The sequence below is a fragment of the Prinia subflava genome, chromosome 19 (genome assembly GCF_021018805.1).
Source record: "Prinia subflava isolate CZ2003 ecotype Zambia chromosome 19, Cam_Psub_1.2, whole genome shotgun sequence".
NCBI classification, from domain to species: domain Eukaryota; kingdom Metazoa; phylum Chordata; class Aves; order Passeriformes; family Cisticolidae; genus Prinia; species Prinia subflava.
The window spans coordinates 1,470,186-1,492,265 of NC_086265.1; the positions used below are offsets into that span (position 1 = coordinate 1,470,186).

Sequence of the window (22,080 nt, forward strand, 5' to 3'; positions counted from 1 at the left end):
AGCCCTGCGGGAGCTGCCTGCAGCTAATTAGCAGGAGCTGTCATTTCCAGGCCTTTGGAGATGGGGCTCAGCTTGGAACAAGCTTGTAGAACCCGAAGCATTTAGAAATGTAAAATCTCCTCCCATTACCATCAACAAGGCAGAGTTTGTGTCAGTCACGGGGCGCGTTAGCACCTTCCAGATCTCTGGGAGGGCTTTTCACATCCTCCCCTTTGCAGAGCACAGCAGTGCCTGCTGACACCGGCAGACAGGAGCTCGTCAGGGCTCCTCTCACAATCCCTCCTTGTCACCCTGGTGTGTCACAGAGAGCCACCAGTGACACACAGCACCGCGAGCCCACGGTGGAGCAGCCACGGGACACTGCTCGTGCACCAAACAGCTTGGAGTCCACACAACTGCCTCTCTTTTTGTCTACTTTATGGTTCTAATACACCAAATTAATTGACATGACACATCCTTACTGCTCACAGGCGCAGAAGGGCAGAGGAATGAGAGAGCTGAGGTGCTGGCACGGCTTGAATGGAAGGGTTTCAAGGCCTTCAAACACCTTTGCCAGTGGGAAGTGGATCTTTGTTTCAGTCCAGATGTACTCAGTGTTCTAACACACGCATGAAATATTCCCAAACCAGCAAAATTAAAAATAACTGGAGAACTCTTCACCTTCTCAGTGAAAAACACTGGTGGAACATGCACACAGGCTAAATATTTGTAATTAATCTAATTCTGCATTTTGATCCGCCCTCCCCTCCAACTCTTACAAACATTTCCCCACTCCCATGAGAGAAGAGAACATCCCTGAGCCAAGGCTGGGGAGGCCAAGGGAAGGAGCAGACAGGGGGAACATCACAGGCAGCAGGGCCCATCCTCCTTCCCCTTACAGCACCCCCAGAACAGCACAGGGACTCGGTTTGTGCACAAGCAGCACATCCAGGACCCCTTTTGCAGGGCAGCAGAAATTTCCATCAGGAAACATCTCAATTAAACCCCCAGTTTGATCACCACGGGGCTGCCATCCCATCTGGAAGCGCTTCCAAGCCAATATCCAGCAATTCCCAGGGCTGCTCTCTGTCACTGGAGCTGCTGCTCTGCCCGGGCAGCGCTCATGGACAGTGATCATTGCAGCACACAGTTGACCTTTATCTAAAATTCCATTAAAAAGCTTTATTGACTGCAGTCTTGCAGGGTCTTTCAGGATTCACTGGATCATTTATTCCCTGTCAGAGATCCATTGCTTTCTAAGCTTTCAGGATTGCTGGAGCTCTAAGGAGGAGTTATTTTTTTTGTCATTTGGAACTGGTTTTAAGACTGTATGAGGGGGGTGGTTTCTTTTCTTCTCCCTCTCCAGTGAGATTAGGGCAGAGGAGGTTATCTTAAGGCACGTGAGAAGGAGAGAGAAGTTGCCAGTGTGGCACAATTAATTATTTCCAGGTTGGCTCAAGGATATGGATGCAGCAGAGCCATGGACTGCCAGCAGCTCCCAGGGAAGAAACCTTTTTCCCTTCAGCCAAGACAGACTCAGGTCTGCGTACTTCATGCAGCATCCTTGTGAAATTTGTAACTCCACACTGTCCTGTCAGGTTTTCATCAGCTGCAGCCAATTTTTCTGGGCCACAAGCTGGTCTCACACAGAAATAAGAAAAATAAAAGAATGGTTCAACCTCTCCTGAAAGAGGATTTATAGAAATGGTTCATTCAAGCCAAAAAAATCATTCTGGTTACAGCTCCTCCAGGCTTCATAGGAGTGTCCTGAAAGGATGTTACTCCCTTACCCATTCAGGAACAAAAAGAAAATAAAATAGTGGGAGGAAGACAATATAAGCATCAAATGAAGCAGGAGATCTGGGGAAAAAAAGAGTGTAAATCTGTCTTGGAGGAAGATGAAACAGTGCATAAGTTTGGGGACTGAAGTAAGGTTGTGTAGATATATCTGGCATTTCCAGACTTGATGTTTTTATTAATATTATGTATCACTATTTCATATTTACATTTAATTCCATTCAGAGAGAAAGAAGAAACCAAAAATCTCAACATTCATCCTGGGTTTACTAAAATTTTGGACTAAAACCCAAATTATTCCCAAGCCACCAGTAACGGTTTATTTCTGTGATTATTTCTAAATCTGAACCAGCATTTCTGATTTCAGAAGAGTATCATTTTTTCCCTTTCTCAACACTTTGATTTCTGCTGAATGTTCATCCTAAGATGATGTTTCAGTGAATCATTTCTTTGTCTCCCCAGTAACAGTCCCAGTGACAGCTCCCCATTCCCAGCAGCTTGCTGGGGAGCGATGAAGGCCATGTGGAGCCTCCTCCTCACAGGCAGCCAGGCTGCCTTCCCCACAGTCTGCACTCTCTCATTTTCTATGCATTTCCAGATCCAAAACCTTCTGTTTTCTTTCCCTTGTTTGCTCTTGGCAGCTATTGGCAGGAGACATCCTCTTAATGATCTTTTTCTGGCCTTCTAGACGACTGCTCAGACTTCTCCAGATCTTTCATTATTAACGCAGAAGCCTCGTAAGTCACTTTTAATGGTCTGTGCAATCTTTATTCCTTAGCAGGAGACATCACCTCCTCCATATGGATATATGTTTATTAATATAAATCCTTAATATCATTTTGCCTGGTGAGAATAATCAGGAAGGGTCTCCTGGCACGGATTACAGCGTGGTCCTGGTTCATCCCCCAATCCCAAGGCAATCCTTGTCCTGCTCTGCGTGGATAATAATTCCCCTGGAGGTGCCAAGTGACAGTGACCTCCCCGAGCAGGGTCCTGCCACCCCCTGCAGCCACAGCTCCCCATCCTGAGCTGCTTCCATCCCCTTCCCAGGCACTCATCCCCTGCTCTCAGCCCCTGCTGTTATTCCTGGAATTTCTCCGGTCTCCAGGTCTGTTCTGACCCGGCACAGAGGATGGGTGTTGGTGCTGGTGTTGGTGTTGGTGTTGGTGTTGGTGTTGGTGTTGGTTTTGGTGTTGGTGCTGGTGTTGGTGCTGGTGTTGGTGCTGGTGTTGGTGTTGGTGTTGGTGCTGGTGCTGGTGCTGGTGTTGGTGTTGGTGTTGGTGCTGGTGCTGGTGTCGGTGTCGGTGTCGGTGTCGGTGTCGGTGCCGGTGCCGGTGTTGGTGTTGGTGTTGGTGTTGGTGTTGGTGTTGGTGCTGGTGCTGGTGTTGGTGCTGGTGCTGGTGTTGGTGCTGGTGCTGGTGTTGGTGCTGGTGTTGGTGCTGGTGTTGGTGCTGGTGCTGGTGCTGGTGTTGGTGTTGGTGTTGGTGTTGGTGCTGGTGCTGGTGTTGGTGCTGGTGTTGGTGTTGGTGTTGGTGTTGGTGTTGGAGTTGGTGTTGGAGTTGGTGTTGGTGTTGGTGTCGGTGTCGGTGTCGGTGTCGGTGTCGGTGTCGGTGTCGGTGTTGGTGTTGGTGTTGGTGTTGGTGTTGGTGCTGGGGACGTGCACAGAATGCCAGCACACCCCCGTTTTGTGTGTGCCAATCTGCTGTTCATGCCCAGCTCGCAGGGGCAGCACATCCTCACTCACAGCTGAGATGGGGAGACCTGGAAAACAGGCCAAAAATCCATTGTTTACTCCTAAAGAGAGTGTCCTCGTTTCTTCCCTGTAACCAAGGGGCAATTGTCCATTTATTTCATTAAATGTTCTCCTGCTGTACAAATTGACTCCCATTTTTCTTTTAAACACATCCTCTGAGTCTCAGGATGGAGTTAAATAATAACAAACACCACAGAAGAAATTGAAGCCGTTCCCAGTGCTATTAGATGAGATTTCTGTTCTTCCAGTTGAGCAGGAATTGTTTTCTCCTGTCTCTTTTATAACTCCTCCTTGTATCAGGAGACTTCTTCTGTTTAGCAATTAGCACTGAAGTTGCTGTTACCCCTTCTGCAGTCATGATTTCCATCTTTTCTTTCCTCATTTACTACATTTCATCTAATTTGTCAGTGAAGAAGGAAACAGAGATACTCCAGCACGTGGAAGGACAAAAAGTGCCTGAAAATTTGTGACACTGAAGCATGTACGAGTCCTGCTGGGATCTCAAAGCTGCCCTTCATTTTTATCCTTTTTTTTTTTTTTTTTAAGAAGGTGGCCCATAAAAAAGTTTCATCATAGCAACATAGCCCATTTCACCTACCTTTCCAGTTAAACTATGCTTAGTGACAAGCCACCAAACATAATGGGCAAAATTTATCTTCCCGGAGGGTGAATTTTGCAGTACAGATCAGACCAGCAAGGCCACAAATTAATCTCCAGTGTCACAAGCATTTCATGGCACACGTGTAGAGATCATCTGTCAAATACAGCACGAGTGGCAGGCCCAGCAAATAAATGCAAATTATTATCTTAGTCCCCAAATTCTGCCCCTTGACACATCCCTGCCCTTCACTGACACCAAGCCCCGCTGGCTGCACTCCAGTGGGAACAGAAACAAATGCATTTTATTTAAAACACAGCACCACTGGAGCTCCAACTCCACCCAAAATTCAAGTTATTGAATGAAAACAACCAACCAAGACCCAGTGCAAGCCAAGTAAAACCAGTTTGGACTGATGGGAGGGACTGGGAGTGCTAGCTGCAGTGTCACCCTGTAGGTGACACGGCTGGAGGACGGGGATCTAACACGTGGGTGTCTCTCAACACAGCTCATTGCTGAATCAAGGACCTGATCCCAACTGCTTTTCAGTCTCCAAGCTTGGTTAAGAATCACAGATTTCACCAAAACAAAAAAAAAATCAGCTCCCATATGAGAATTGAAGTCAGCTCTGCTAGGAAAAATCCGGCATAAAATAAAATATTGTGCAACACAGCATGAAATAGTAAAGAGGTGCATAAAATTGAGCATCTCTGCTCTTTTGCACCCTGTCAGAGCTCAAGGCTGGCATCAAATGCTGTGCTGAGAATGACTTGGTTTTGATCTATCCTCTCATATGAGCCAGACCCTGTTACACTTACAACAGATCTGATTAAAAACTATCAGTTATATTAGGCAAAAATATATTTCCCAAGGCAAACATTCACTTCGATGTATTTTTCTCTGGCTATAACACACAGAAATTCTATGTATATAAGAACCTTCTGGGTTTTCACAGACATTAGCATTGAGCACAAAAACAGGGAAAGCTGGTGAGGGAAACTGCATAAATTAGATGTAGGCACTGTAGTTCTTGTGTTTCCCTCAGCATCATTCCCTGCCTTCCATGGAAACTTCAGCTGGAAAATCTCTCCATGGACACAACACATTCAAAATAATCGTAACAACAGTTGCAGGTTCTCTTTCCATTCCAAAGGACAGGTGAGCCCCCACTTGCAGCATCCAGCTGATGGGTAAATAAAAATACTTCCAGTTTCTCTGATGAAAAGCACAATGCAAGCAAAGCCAAATAAACGCCCAGACAGGCAAGACTACAGAGAGCCAACAGTGAAATTTCCAAGGAAATATTTCTGGGCACGTAAAACATGCTGATTTATTGTAACAGAAACATTTCCTGGAGATGAGCAGATTCCATCCCCTTTCCAGAGAAGGAAATCCCCATGGAAACCTGAGTGCCTTCCCAGCAGCCTGGGAGCTCTGGGATGGACGTTCCACATGTTGGGAGAACATCTGGCAGCTGGAGCCGTGCAGGTCCCGTGGGCTGTGGGGCCAGGGGAGGTCTCAGCAGCAGCCAGGCTCTTGTGGATCATCCTGGGGCTGCTCCCTCATTTTCTGCTTCCCTGAAAACCCAGCTTGGTCACTTGCTCAGTGCTTCCAGGATCTATTTTGCTTTTGAGAGACAGCATTTCAAAAGTGTCTCTGCGAGAAGTTTTTTGGTTATTTCCTGGCCAGCAGAAATATCAAAACTCTACCCCTGCACCCTTTGTTACCAGGTCAATGCTGTTTTAGAAATTCCAGTGGAAAGAAAACCTCCTCGTCTTAGATTGTCTCTAATACCTTGGGAATTTTATCTGTGGTGTGGGGAAGAGAACAAAACCCTGCGAATTAAGAGCTGATGTTAAATCCTTGCAGAGCCTTAGGCAAATTCTATAATCTCTGTGCTGTGGCAGTGAGGATCAATACCCGCCTGCTGAAACCCCGCTGCTCCGTGAGGCCAGTCCAGATACCGACGGTGGATGCTGGCCAAATTCATATTTAACAAATTAAAAACAGTAAATCCACTGAAAAGCACGAATAAGTTGTGTTTAAAGGAAGCCCCTTCCTGACCCAAACCTTTCAAAGTTTGGTTAAACCCCATTGTATTTCTCACACACTCCTCCCCATTAGCAGAGCTGTGCTGTGAACCACTGTCCCCATCCGGGCAGCAATCTGGAATTTTATTAATATTCATGTGCTACTTCACAGATGCTGAATGGTTTGAAAGTGCTGCATCAGGTTTGCTGTCTGTTTTCTCAACATCTGTCCCCAAAGTGCACTTCTGGCACGTTCTGCTCCCGCCGTTCTCGGGTCAAAAACTTGGAATAAGGCAGGAACCTGCTCTGAGGTTTCCTTGCACGGGCTGCAGCTCCCTCTTTCCCAAGAGACTCACATCCTTACAGCAGATGACACTTTCCAATTACCTTTTGGCCCTTTTATTCCCCCAGTCTGGCTCACTTTTCTCTCTGAATTTGGTCCCTGTGCAGCTCTGAACCCAGAGTCTGACAGCTAAGGACAAAATAAACCCGCAGCACTAACCCTGGGGGTGGTTAGAAATGCCTGGATCCTCCTATTACAGGCAGATTCACAAGGAAAGGTCAGCAGAGTCCCCAAATTTAAAACAAAAAGCAGTCAAAAACTTGGACAAGCAGGCTGGGCTGATCTTACAGGAAAATTGTAGACAACTTGCAAAGTTTGGCCCCAAATCCTGGCTCTGCCAAAGGATTCCTACACAGGCTGAGCTCATTTCTCACCTCTCAGCTCCCCTCTGTACAATGCAACAAAAGAGTTCTCATCACATTCAACCTGTGAGAGATGTAGCCCGAGCATTTTGGAAAGATGATGATAATAAAGTTGATAAAAACAGAGAAAACTTCACCAAAGAAACAGAAAACCCTCCTGCAAACTCTTTAGCAAAACATCACAGCAGTTACCCTGGCTGACTTTACAGAGGCAGGATTATGACTAGAAGCAAACAGAATTAAAACAAAAAATAACCAAACACTTGTAGCCCATACTTTAAAATCAGTGTCCATGTTCTGAAAAGTGTCATCCACGGAGATATTTCAAAACTATTTACAGTTTTCCCCTATTGAAGAGGAAATGCAGAAGTTCTCTCATGAAAACACTAAATATAACCAAAGATTTTCACCCAGCATTGATTTGCCCCTATTTGTTTTGCATACAACACTTAAAAAATTCTCTTACCTTAACACAAACTGGTCTGCTAGCGAGTAATCAGCCAGGAAGACGTGGAAGGTCACAATGTCCCCCTCTCTGACCGGGCTGAGTGGTAGGTGAATAATGATATTTTCATCCACCCTCAGCGAGGACTGCTTTAATTTGTCTTGATTTGGGTAAACAACGATGCTACCAATCCTCTCCATGGCTGACAAATCTTGGTGTTCACTCTCTTCACCTGCATGGATGTTGTTTTCCCATTTTGCATCCTCTGGAGAACATTCCCCATCCACTGTATAAATCTTGTAGAAGAGCTCCACAGTAATCCCTTCCAGGGAGGCTGTTTCCTCTGGAACCAGGGGTGGAGGGGAGCTGAACCAGCTGGGAGACAATTCCAACTCCACAACACATAATCCTAGGTGTCCTGTCAGCCTGCAGCTGGCCACCACCTCCCTGGAGTCCAGGAAAGCAAACATCTTCACACAAGGCAGCATCTCCTCGGGGTCGTAGTCATCCCAGTCCTTCCCCGCAATGTAGAACAAGGTTTGTATTTTAGGTTTGTTGGAATAGATGGAGCTGTTGATTATGTGGGATTTTAATTTCCAATTAAAAGTGAATTTGTTTGTGAAACCAAAAGATGCAGAAGTCAGCATGAGGTCCAAGGGGATGGGTTGTTCAACAGAAAAGGGTCCGTACGTGGCGTTTAGGACAGGTGGCTGTTTGGCTTTGTATATAAAGAAGGAATCCACCCTAGACTGCAAACTGGAGTTCCTCATGATATCCTGGTTGGCTTCTTTGAGGAAGAAGAAAACATCAGCGTTGGAGATGTGAGGGCTGGCAGGGAGGTACGTTGGCAGGTTTGAGAATCTCTGGATGCTGTCCATGATCCCTCCTCGGCTCTCCACCACTGCGGGCCAAAGAGAGAAGGAAACAGAAACTGAAATGTTTGCTGAGCATGGCCCTCAGTTTGTGACAAAAGCAATGGATTAAGGAGATCAGTACTGCTGGCCACAATTACAGAGCAATCTGACACAGGGACCATGCAATAACACTTCTGTTCAGAGCTCAGGCTGCAAACACTGCATCAGCTGTACCTTTCCACCTCCCCACTCTGTTATCTGCTTCAAAGCCATTAATCAACCACTGGCTACCACAAAGAGAGCATTGATTGGCCAGATCTCAAACTAACTTCCAAAACTTTTTACTGGCACTTATTTCTTTTTTTTTTTTTTTCTTTTATCATCAAATCAAACTTTCAGCTTCTTCTTCTCACCCATGTTTCAATGTGCCTAAGAAAGTGGCATATTGAATATTAGTAGCAGTAAAACAGAACAGTTTAAGCAGTAAAAACTGAACATTTTCTTTAATCTACCATCACTAACACACAAAGCAATGGGGGTTGAACATCTGCATCACTCCCAATCCATTTTGCCAGGTCAGCAGCTGGGAAGTTTGTGAGAACCTGATAAAAACTTCATGTTCTTGAAACCAAAACTTTTCACATTAAAATATGTGGGGTTTGATAGAGGTCTCAGTGGGATGGATTTATAGGCAAGGGTGAACTTGGGAGAAGCAGAAATCCTTCACACACAGAAGGTTCTCAGACACTCAGAAGGATTTTTTGGTTTAATTCCTGAGGAGAATGAAACACATTTGGAAACCACAGAAGTTTCTCTACAACACAATGGTCAATCCTCCAGCCAGCGCTGAGAGATTTTTCCCAGGAAAGAAAAGATTCCAGAGGGAGGCAGGGATCAAACAGACATCTTTGCTTTGGGCTGATCTCTAATTAACAGTGAGAGAAATTCAGCCTGGGCTGTGATTCTACCAGAAACAGTGGCTCTTTCAAACTAACAATTCCTGCCGACAAAAAGCCGGTGAATCCGAGCTCCTGGGACTGCCTCCGAGGAAACAAACACAAACCCGAGGAATTAAAATGCAGCACTTCCATAATGCACAGAGATAACAAAGGCACAATGACAGAGCCTGAGGTCAAAGCTCTCGTCCTCTCTCCGAGGCTGAGCGGTGATTTCAGTGTTTGTCAGGCTGGGCAGAGCAGATACACAACACACAAACAATTACACCTGTTCCAGCCAGATGACTCAGATACTTGCAGGCACAATTTAGCAGAGATAAAAGCTCTAATATTTAAGCTATTTTTTTTTCAGGTTGTGTATTTTTAAAGCCTACATTTATCAAAGACAGATTCTAGGGCAAATCCCATCCATTTGACTCAGCCCCACTCTTATTCTCAGTTGAAATTCTGGTCATTTGTTTTCTGGTAGTTTGATATTATCTACACTTGTTTAAATGCCTCTCATTTCACCACAACACTTTTGCCTTTACTTTCGCTGTATATTTACTTGTATCAAGGGGTTTTTCAGCCATTGGAATATTCTTTTTGGGAATGAGTAAACATGCAAAAATATAAAAAAGCGGCCAAAAAAATTCTCAGCAGGGACCCACAACCAACAATCTCCTCTGTCCCACTGCAGGTGGGGATCAGGCTAGGGTTTCCTCTCAGCTCCACAGGGAAATGCAAATTCAGCCCCACCGGGTGTCCCCTGCCCTGCTGTCCTCTTAAACACCAGCCCAGCTCAGGAGCACGGTGAAATGCAGACACCCAGAGGATGAGAAGCTAAAAGTGACACCACACAGGGGAAAACCAATTTTCCTGTCGGGAAAAGTGACCTTGGTCCTCCCCTCCACACCTTTCATCCACGTGGGGTGGTGGGCAGTGGGTGCTCCCCCTCCCCAGGCACAAAGTCACCAAGGGATGTTTTAGAGCCCCATTTCTGTCTGAGGTTTATTTACAGGGCACTTTTGAAGTCCTGCCTTTGGGCAACTCCCCAGCTCAGCAGCAGAAAGTGAACTTTGATCCTGGGAGAGCTGAGGCAGACAGGGAGGGAAGGGTATTTTTTTTTCTTTGCTAAAAATTCAAATGCAGACAAGCCCCTTTGTGGATTAATTGTAAACAAATGGAACGACTTTTGAAAGCAATACTTTTGAGAAGTTGCATTTATCATAAAAACTTTGCAGTTGTACAGATAAGCGACCAAGCAGAGAAGCAGGGAGCCAGAGCAGCGAGAGCACCCTCTGATTCCTGGAGCAAGAGCTCAAATCCTTCTCCCAGGGCACACCAGGTTGCAGAGGAGATTTAAACACTGACATAGTTGCAAACCAAAAACAAGACAAGGCTTAAACGCGTTTGTGTTTACATTACAGGACTCCCACACACACTTTATGCAGATATTTTATCTCTCTCAAGCAGTGATTTACAGGAAGTTTTAAAGGGATGTTTTTCCTTTTCCTCCATTTCATTACAGAGGCAACTTTTCAGTGCCTGTGCTCAGAGCTGGTACGAGGACTAGGATATCATGCCACTGTAACTCAAACAAAATGAGATACAAATTTTGTCTGAAGGCTTATATGGGAAGCCATAAACATCCATAGACAGGGCTGGGCTTTGTCCTGGAACCAGCCTGCAACAAAATATGATATCTGGATTTAGCAGCATTTTATGGTGCTGTAAGAAGATCTAAAAAGAAATACTTCACACGATGGCAGGCCAAGACCCCACCTTTTTAATTCAGCACATCCAGCTCCTTACAGCAACAGTCAGAACCCAGACACATTTGGAGCTTTCTGGTGTGCAATAATGCCATGGAATAATCACCTGCTCCCTTAATAAGCACTCCAAGATCAGAGAGGGCAGGACATTAGACCAGAACGTGGGTTAGCTCTAATTAGGTACCAAAAGGGAACAAGAGCTGAGGAAAAGCAAGAGGAGACCAAAAGAGCATCCCCAGAGCCCGGTGCTGTCTCAGACAGAAGAGTCTGGTTTGCTCAGGCTCCTGGGGCACTGGGGGTGCTGAGGGGAGATGTGTGGAAATAACACACTGTTGGGTGTGAATTGGGATATTCAGTGGGAATTTTGGAAAAACCTTTACCTTGTTACAGGTTCTCTGCAGGAGCTTTGCCCCTGTTGAGACACTCGTTTGGATTAACCAACTGCTGACCCCTGGAGCAGCAGGTCAGCTTTGAAAACATCATCACTGCAATTGTGTGCTTCAAATCCTTCCCTCCAGAGCTGGGCACCATCCTCATAGCCCAGCCCATCCTGCAAACTCTGAGGTACAGATGGAAAGAAAATTCCCTTGTGATGTTTCTGAGGTGCAGAGGGAGGGGAAAACACCAAGCACAGGATGGAGCATGCAACACTTGCATGGTTGCAACACTTGCATGCCTGCAATACTCTGATGCAATGCTGAGCATCAGAGATGTCCCTTCCTGCTCCTTACCCTGCCCAGCTCAGGCCTCAAACAAAGCCTCTGTTCTGTTCTTTTGATAATTTTTTTATCTAACCTTAAAATTTTCTATCATTTTTGGTTTTAATCTTACTTGACCCTGGACTGCCAGCACAAAAAGCAGCACAGGACTAAAAGAGATGCAAAGCCACAGCTGCAGGTCGGACTGTGAAATAAAAATCTGCCATTCATGGAACAAGATTTCATCAAAGATACATTTCTGAGATTTCATACTTTTTAATAACAAATAAAACAAGTATCCTGCTGGAAGATAGTGGTGGCAGTGGCAGGTCAGTGTTAAAAACAACGCATCTGTTTTAAATTGTAGTGAGAGCAAAGTCTTTTAAAGCCATCATTTTGTAGCTGAAAAGGAAAATAGCTCCTGATGGAACATAAATCCAAATTTCACATCTAAATCTCCTCTCTGCTTTAGTGAGCTACTTAACAGGAGCCAAGTCTTCCATAAGCCATCAGTAATTCTGAAGCTGGAGGTGCAAGGAACAACAACTGTTTAAAATTGCAACTCTTTCAATATCCTTCTTCTCTGAAAACAAACAAGAAGCCAATCCTGCACCTGTGGAAAAACTGTGAAAATGTTGAAATTCATCTTTCCTGCTGCATCATCAGAACTGTAGAGCCAGCTCATACAGACACTCCTCTTTGTAAAAGAGGAATAATTTCAAGTAACGTGGTGCCAGTAAGTGCTATGATGTTATCCATGACTCACAGAGGCAATCAATGGCTTGTCTGTACAGGAGAAAAATCACCAGCCCCTCCCAGCAGCCCTCACTGAAACACCATAAAGATCAAGCTACACATGTACATTATTCCACTATAAAAATGGCTCTATTCATAATAATTATTTTCTTCTGGAATTGCAGGCGTTAGCCTTGAATAAAAACACACTGTATCCCAGAATAGGGTGTCTACACAAGGAAAGCCGTTCTGGAATCATCAATTGTAGGCAGATAATTCATTCTGGATGAGCTGTGTGGGTCACTGTCCCTCACAGAGCCCAGGGATGCTGCTCAGAGACCCCAGCAGGGAGAGGCTGCTCAAGGTGATCTGGCCTGGCCAAAGCTGGGGAAACTCTGACTCCTGGGGCTGGCAGGAGGAAAAGGAGGAGGATGATTGCAGTGTGGAAGTCTACTACAAGTTTACTCATCCTTTGAGCTCTGTGAGTAGGCTCAGGCTGGGCTGTGAGAGGGTTTAGGGAGCCTGGATGTGGCCTTGTGCTCTCCCTGACTCACTCGGAATGGAATGAAACACCCAGGAAAGGAGGATGTCACTGTTTACTTCCTACATTCAGAGCCCATCCTGTGACTCATCTCCTCAGTTTTACATTCATAAGGAAAACGAGGAGAACCCTCCACAGTCCCCCTGAGGGGCAGAATGCCATCAGCCAACTAAAGCAGGAAAAATTCCATCACTTTCCATTCACAACGAGCTTTTACTCCTTCACTGCTGGGCTTGGCTACCCAGTGAACCCCCCTGCACAGGAAAAGAGCCCTCATGACAATTCTGGTGTTCTCAGCTGTAACTGAATCGTTTGAAAATACAAATGATACTGCAAGAAAGGGTTAAGAAGTGCTCCCAGTACATTTTTAACATTAAAGTCAGACCAGAAGCTGCCAAGATATAAAAAATAATAGTGTGAGAAAAGATGATAAAATCCCTTAAATTTCTCATTCTCTCTTCTTATTCCAATTTGATGTAAGGCTAGAACTTGATGTAGGGCTTGCAACCAATTCACAGTCCTTACATTCAGTCTTGATTACACATTTGTGGAGACAGAGATTTGCTTTGCAAAACATTGCTGGACCAGCAGCTTGTTTGGAAAGGCAAGAGAAAAGATGCAATTAAAAAAAAATAACTTGATCCAAACATCTAAAACTGAAGAGAGGTTAATTAACTTTTGTTGGCTTGGGACAACATCTCACATCCTTATCTGCAAATGTCTGTGTCAAACTTCTGCTGCCCAGGCTCCTCTGCAGCTGCACTCTGGCCACTCTGTGCTGGAGCTGGCCCATCTCATTGCAGAAGGGTCCAGCCACAGCCCAACCCTCCTTTCAGGGAATTAGGGAATATCCAGAGTTCTGTCACCCTGCCCTGGGCACTGCCAGCTGCAGGGTGAGACAGGAGCCCAATTTCCATCCTGCAGCACTGGAGGTGCCAGTGCAGAGCTGCGTGACCTTGGGCAGAGCAGAGCTGCCACTTCAGAGCTCTTGGCTCCCTCTGCACCAAAGCTTCTCCTGCCAGAAGTTTCAGAGGTTTTCACTGCCCCCTCTGGACCTTGTACAGTGGGAAACAGAACTGAGGCACCTGGTTCTGTGGGCTGGAGCAACAGAGAAACCACATGCCTGTGTTTACCCAGCACTGTGCTTCCAAAAAAGCTTGAAAGCAACATCTCTGGCCTCATAAATCTTTTATCTACTAAAATACATTTTTAAGTGCAAAATTAAACTATGCATATGAATGAAATCCCTGATCAGGGCCACACATTCAGCCATAAATTGTATTATTGTGTTCCAGAGGAAGGCAAGCCTGCTTGCCACTGCCAGCAGATTAAGTTGGATGGGGAAGTTTCTGAGCTGGTGCTTTCCAGAGTTTTTAGCTTGTCTGCATTTTGCACAGTCGCCCATACTGAAAGACATATGTGCAGCAAGGCCACCTACAGATAGTAATAAAACCGTGCTGTCTGAAAGGCTGCCTATAAATCTTATTAAAGTAATCCCTTCCCTGAACCCAGATTATTACATTCACCTTTATGGTAGAATAAAAATTAATTTTCTCAGCTATAATAAGTGTATGATAAGAAGGCATCGCTTGGGACTAAATAAAGATTATAATTAACTCCAACTGAATAAATCTAAATTTAGCTTGGACTAGCAATTGGCTTTCATGCATTTTCCTCTACGACTGAGTGAATAGGTACAGGAGGATTAGCATCCCATGCCACTTCCAGCACTGCTGCCACAGAAAGGACTGGGACACAGTGTAATCCAAAACCCAAAAGGCCTGAAGATTAATTCAGGATTCTCTATCAGCAAAAGTTGGGAAAACTGGAGAGAAACTAAAAGGTTCAAAATTGCCTTTAGCCTGGCAAGGAAAACGTGAAGTGTTGGACTCCAGGGGGAATATTGGTCCCTCTGCCCCCTAAACCAGGGCTAGGCAAAGGCAGGAGCTCTGCCCCGGGCTGCTGAGGACACATTTAGGGGAGCCCCGTCTGTGGTTGCTGGATTTTGCTCTTTCCCACCCAGCATCTGCTTCTGGGTGCTGTTGGAAAGGGGCTGCTGTGCCCTGGCCTGGCACAGCCACTCTGTATTTGCCTTCCCTCACCTGTGACACATCCCAGGGGACCCTAAAGCAACTGCACAAGATGCCACAACATTAAACAAGGACATTCGAGCAAATAAAATAGGGTGAAGTAAAAGCTTCACACCAGTATGCAAAGTTTATCCTGGCTTTTCACTTAGTTGAAAATAAAAACCCTTTGAGCAGCAGTACACCCAGCAGATTAGAGATTTATCCTGGTTCAAGGAAACGAGGCTCTGCTTATTACAGGTTGAGGAAGTGCCTTGTTAAGCCCCTACCTCATTATTTGTGTTGTCTGGGCAGATGATTGTTAACAGTGTTATTACCGGGAAGGCGGAGGCCCAGCTTGTTCATCAAAGTGTATTTCTGTGATTATCCTCACCAGGGCACAGCGTGCAGCCCCAGCAGTGAAGCTCCTGTGCCACCTCCCCCTCGGAATTCCCTGAGCTGCAGAACAGAGATGCAGAATTTGTCCCCATATCACACCAAGGCCACCTTGACAAAAGCTGCACCTCAGAGCAGACAGGGTGCTGAAAAAAGGAAATCCCCCAGGAGTTCTCTCAGTTGTTGTGGCTCAGGTTGCTCTGCTGGGCTGACCGATGCCTTTTTCGTTTCACCAGGGCTGTTAATGCAGTGGTTAAAAGTCACAGGCTGCTCTTGGCAAGTTCCTCTGCACCTCTTACACAAAGACAACTGGGAAATTGTCCTGCCACTTACAATTAGAGACATTAGTACAGTGGCTAAAGGTCACAAATTCATCAGATGAAAGAACAGAAGGACAGAGCTACTACAGCAAGTTAAACTGAGGTTTAAAAACACCTCATTAACCATGGAGGGGTTTTGTTCTGGTTACTTGGAGAGAAGAAACACCTGCTCATGCAGCTGCCAGCACTGACAACCCCTGTGCATCCCTCCTGGCACCTGATAAATAAGGTTTGTCACGGCCACTGGAGGTTCTCATTGCTAAAAAGAAGGCTGGGAGATGGCTCCCTACCATTATCCAAAGCAAAACTCATTTTCCCTCAGAGATATTTCATGAACAACAGAAAATGAATACATGTATGGCACTGTGTGGATGTATTCTCCAAATAACAGAGAGGCTTTACAAGGCAAACACATTCACTAAAGGCACCAGGCGATTGCAAAAGTAAATCTTTTAAATATATGCTCTAAACCATTAGCCAACTGTGAAATATTTGTATTCTGTGTCAAAACACCTACACGTCACACAAAGCCAAGAGACTGACAGGAGAAAGGCTGGATTTATGTTACTGGGGTCTATCTGTCATGGAGATAGGGAAGCTGAGAGAGAGCCCTTTTATTAAAATCACTCTCTGCCTGCAGATATTGATCTCAGCAGCTGAAGTTGGACGGCAAAGTGCGTCCCCATTTCTCACAAAGTTCCTCCCTGGCACAGCAGGGAAGGACTGGGGTAAATGCCCTCACCCCCCAGCAAATGGCACCTCAAAGGGATGGGCAGGGAACAAGGGGCACTGGTGTAAACAGCACCCCACAGCACCACGGCACTGCTGCCTCCCAGGAACCACAAACCCTCTCAGCTCCCCCTCCCAAATTTTCAGGAGGGGGAGTTTTCCTCCTGAAATCACTAAGGCAGGTTGTCATTAGTCCCAGATTGAGTTGAGTATTAAAACAATGCAAAGGAACACAGTGCTGAATGCATTTCTTGCATTCCCATTTTAAGGAGCAAATGTCATTTCAAAGGGATCCTTCCCTAAATCTGCTTCAGCATTTTCAATTTTCTCCCTAAGCAATAACTTCTCTCCTGGTTTGGGCTGATCCCTTCTCCCTCAGCCTCTGGAGGACACAGATTTTTGGTTGTGGTTCTCTTTACAAAGCCCAGCTTGTGACTATAGTCAGTGGCCTTCAGTATTACACCTAAACCCAAAATGAAGGAAAGGAACTGAAAGTTCTACATGCTACAGACTTTGTACACTCCTGCCTCCGTGGGTTACACAGATATATCATTTTAGGGCACTTCTGATTCTCCCCATGTAAGCATCTCCCTTTGGAGATATTGGAAAATTCCTTGCAGGAGCTGAAAATTACAGGATATTAAAATGCTGGTTCTCCAGAGGCACTGTCAGAAAGCAGGGAGGTTGGTCCAAAGCCTTTCTCCAGAACAATGGCCTTTCACTGGATTCTCCATCCTTTTATTTCAAAGCTCTTGGAGGCAAGAGCTCGGAACTGATGGGCCCAAAGAGAGCTGAAACCACAAAAGCAGCTTACAATAACCCCCAGTAAGGTTATTAACAGCACAGATATGTCCTGAATGCAGAGAGAATCCCCTGTCTCACACATCCACACCCCACCGTGCCTGTCACCCCAGGAGGAGCCTGTGCCCCTGCTGGGGACCACAGTAAACAGGGCAGGGACACCCACAGCAAAACCGAGCTCTGAGCTCCCTGCCTGAGCACTGGGAGCAGTTCTCCTGTCACTGCCCATCTCTGCTGGATCCCTCACTGCGTGCTGACCCTGGCCAGGCTGGTTTGGGCACTGTTAGGGTGGGCAGTTAAATTCCTGCTTAAACCTTTGCACTGCTGAGGGCTGTGAAAGAGCTCAGCTTTCACTGAGGTCTCCCTGCTGAATTCCAGGGTGCAGGCAGTCACCTCCAGCAAAATCTGTGTCCCCATCCTGCAAACACACAAGCACAGAGATCATCCCAAGAGTGAGCACCCTGGCTAACTCAGGGAGTTTTCCCACTGGGAAATCGAAGCACAGGCTGCAGAGTTCCAGCACAGAGACCTGCGAGGTCGTGCAGCCTTTTAGCAAAAAAAATGCTCCATGGCTTTACAGATTCCCCATTAGTTCAGAGATGTCTGGGCCTTTTTTCTGGGAACCCAGGCTTCAACCTGCACTTGCACTGCTCTCAGCAGCAGCCAATATTACACTGAGCAGGCTCCCAGAGCTCTGAGTCCCCCAGGAGCAGCCACACAGGCCCAGTTGTGCAGTTCAGACATCCCTGAGTTATCAATTCACGTCTGCCTCTCGAGGAACAGCACGTGGAAACACAAATCCTTCCTTTCCAATGACAGCCTGCTTCTTTTCCCCTGCCCAAAAACACCCAGAACAAAAGTTTCTGTTTTGTCTCAGATTTCTTTACTTAATTCAACGTTTTATTTTTGGAATGACAACAGCCTCGAGCAACTCCATTAATTTGTTAGGAAGTGCGAGAGCTCAGCATTCCAAGTGTGACTGCTGACCTGCTCCCCTGCTCCCTGCCGCAGCCCTGCTTCGAGCACACCCCGGTACCAGAACAAAGCAGAATTCCTCATGCTCGAATGCATTATTTTACTTTATGAATACACATTTGACACGTTTTACAAACCGACGGCAGATGCTGTCAGGAAGGACAAAATCTCCCTCCCCCGGCAGCGCTTTTCTCTCAGCACAGCAATCAGAGGCTGCATTGTCATTCACACGTGGAGTGGAGAGAGCTGCTCTGGCCAGCACAAGGAGCCTCACCCAGGCTGTTTGTTTCTCTCTCTGCTGCCGATTCACAATTTAGAGTCTGATTTTCTAAGCACAGAGAAAATTCCCAATAGCTCTGGAGGAGACCTTGTCAAAATGTTTGTGTGAAGAGAGTGAAAGCTTATTGTGACTTTCGTGCTGTGAGGCACCAAGTACAGTTACCTTGCTCACAGACAAATATTAACTTACAGGCAAAGAATAAAAACTCTTGAGCAAAACCCAAATCTGGATGAGGTCACACTTGCAGTGTGGTTCACTCATGTCAATGTATTAATGCAATAAAAGATAATGAGCGTTAGCTGACGGCATGTTCAAACTCTCCAAGAGTCAAGAGGAGTAAATTAAACCAGATTTGAGATTGCCTGAGAAGGCAAAAAGCTGGGTCTAATTCTTTCCTCAGTGACAGGGGAATTATAAAATTGAGCAGAAGTCACAGGACATCACTATCACAGCCCATCACAGCCCATCACAGCCCATCACAGCCCATCACAGCCAATCACAGCCAATCACAGCATCTGCCCATCGGAAAATGCCACCACGGGCAGTGACAGGGACAGCAAAAGAGCCGTGTTCACCTTCTGCTTCGTGGCATCACCTCTGAACCTCCGTGTGCAAACATCACAAGGGCAGCTCAAGTTCGAGTCAATTCAAGTTCAAGTCAATTCAAGTTCAAGTCAGATCTTATTACATCCAGTCCTGCTCACCTACCCACAGCCTAGAGAATGAAATTCTGCAGAAATTCAGCATCCAGGTCACTTCAGCACTCTGCTTTGACTGGCGTTTATATCTAGAGCCAAGCACATAATTCGCACTGCATAATTTATCCATGGGTTTTTGCCCATGGAACAGCCAAAGCAGATAACAATTGCTTCATCCTTATTTATTTTTTAGAAATTTCAGTCAGCTTCTCTGCTTATGAACTCTGCAAAAAGATTATGAACCTCTGGTTTTACTCTTCCAGAGCTTGAGCTCTCGGCTAGCTGTGATCAGACAGATTAATTCACCTCCTGTTCAGTCTTCTGCCTTTAGCAATTCTTGTTTCCTGAGTGGAGGGATATGTGTACAAGCACTAAATCTCAAACATGCTATTCTAACATTTGGATTCCATTATCCTAGAGATAACATATAATCCTATAATGATATGTAATAAATTAACATCTAATCTCATATCAGAGAGTTCAAAGGTATCAGAGCCAGCTGGTGCTAAAATAAGCATTTGCTGGAGGCTGCAGGACTGGGAGCTGAGGAGGAGATGTGAGATCTGAGCTGCTCTGATGCTTTGGCCTGGCAAGAGTGGTTGCCAAGGAGAGGATTGAATAAACCCTGGACACAACGGGGACCATCTCTGCAACCACCCAACCTGTGCCCACTCCCTGTCAGTGAAGTCCCTTCAGGCCCTTCCACAGCAGAGAGGATTCCCCCACTGAGAGCTGACAAGCAGGGATGGAGATCAGCACACGGTGCTGCCCAGGGGATTGGATCCAGTGCTTCACTCATTCCCTGCTTCTCAAGGTGCCTGGAGGTGTGACCAGGCTGGGAACAAGCCAGGGCTGACTCCTCTGAGTTCTCTCCAGCTGCAGAGAACCACAAAAATTCCCCTGGTCCTCCCTTACGCACATGCAGAACTGGTGGAGGATGCACAGCTTCAGCACAGAGAAAGCAAAAATATTTTTTCATTTTATTTCCCTCTTGCATGCCTTTATCAGAGAGCTAATACACCAAACACTGCCCAATCTTCATTAACAGTGACAGCTGTTAATAAAGTTTTATCCACAGAGACTTCCTTATTAAATGCACGCAGTGAGTCTGGTGTGAGGATTTGTTTCTCTGGAGACAGGCACGATTAAACCCCTGGGAGAAGCTGCAGCCTCCCGGGCCAAGCGAGGCGATAACAAAGGGCTGCTGACCCAAAAAGAGCAGAGAGAAACCCCCAAGTCTGACTGGATCCCAAAGTCCCCCCAGCTTCCACCAAGCCTTGATTTCACTGTTAGGGGCAGGGGATAAAGATAACCTTTATCTTCCCAGGTGCTCCATGGGGCACCTCCCTTGTCCCAGCCATGTCCATGGCCTGGTACATTTTTCTGGAAAACTGCAGATATTAATTTTTGTTCATGGGCAGCAGTAGCAAAAAAACAAAAAAAAAAAATATGGACAACAGATTCAGCTTTTTTGTCTGACTCCAAAGACAAACCTCAGTGCTCCATCTAAGATTGAAACACAGTGTAAAAAGAAAACTCTCAGATAGCCAAGAGAGGCAAAAAGGCATCAGACACAACAGTATCTTCTAAAATCTTGTCAATTCTCTGTTAGTTTTTAGTGAAGACACATCAACCTCTCTGCCAAATTAACTGGAAAGCAAAGGCAGATAAAATCAAGAAAAAAAAAGAAAATTAGACAGGACAGCCAATAAAAATATACAGTGAGAGGAGTTTCACAACTTGATAGTGACTGCAGTTCTGTATCTGAAGAAAACTTAATAAACAAAAATAACACAAAAATTGGAAGTGCTACAGAGTTATCTTTGCTCTGGCATTTAACACACATTTCTATTACCCTTTCTCGATTAGCCAAATGAAGATCAATGTATCTATAAAACTCAATGGCATGTTAATGCAAACCTTAAAAAAGATAAAATGCCTTTTATCTCAGTCTTAGGAAAACCTAATAAAGAATTAACAGTCCATGAAGCTATGGAATTTCACTCAAGGCTTTACTTTCTGCCAGGACTTCCTACTCCAGTATTTTTTAATGGACAGGTTTCCCCAGGCTTTGGGACACGTCAGTACAATTGTACTTTGTCATTAAAATTGGTCCTATATTTTCCTTCAGAGCTGGGATGGGAACTGCATTGTAGAATGTGCACTTAAAATACAGACAACACCCACAAAGGATCACAAGTGCAAATCTAGATCAAGTGTTAAATAAATATGGGAAAAATTGTAAAAAGTAATGATTTTGATAATGATCTGGCGATTAATGAATTTATGAGGTAAAACTTCCAACTGCAGAATGAGCACTTTGGATCAGAACTCATTTGGAACATCAGCATTTCAAATATCTACAAGAAGCCACTGCCAGGGATCTGGCATGTGACACTAGGTGCTGAATCTTTAAAGGGAAGCAGACAAATATTAGTCCAGGACTTTAGTCCAGACTTTAGGCTAGGACTGTATTAGTGCAGGTTGGTTCTCAGAATTAACAAGCCTTCAGTGGGTGACACAGGGAGCTGGGATCCAGAACACCCCCAGGCTCATCCTGGTCCCATCCAAGTCCCATCTATAGTTATTTCTACTGACGAACACACAGCAGCAAGAGCAGAAATCTCAAATGCAGCACTTGAAGAACAAATCAAATCCAACACTTCTGCGCCCATTTCAAAAGTTCTCAAAAGGGCCTGAACACCTGCAGCTCCCCCTGAGACTGAGGAAATGCAGGAGCTTCCCACTTCTGCTGATTGAGGTGGGCTTGTCCTGGGTGCCAAGGAAGGGACCCACTCCTCTCAGACACCCATGGGTGACTGTGAGGCCACAGCCCCCAGCTGCAGCAGGGTGCTGGGAACGGGGAACGGGCCAAGAGAGGCACAACACGGAGCCTGAGCTCAGACACTCTTCAAGGCTGACAGGTCTGGCCTTGTGAATCAGCACAGGGAGAAAAGAGACAGCAGCAGG

General features: G+C 45.6%; 1 protein-coding gene across 1 annotated transcript in view; it reads right to left on the reverse strand.

Annotated features, from left to right (window-relative positions):
* TMEM132B (transmembrane protein 132B) overlaps positions 1-22,080 on the reverse strand; it is a 209,535-nt gene that overhangs the window by 143,828 nt on the left and 43,627 nt on the right. Inside the window, exon 2 of the mRNA XM_063416041.1 lies at positions 7,329-8,208. Within this exon, the coding sequence (XP_063272111.1) occupies positions 7,329-8,208 (880 nt within the window). The remainder of the gene's footprint in view (positions 1-7,328; positions 8,209-22,080) is intronic.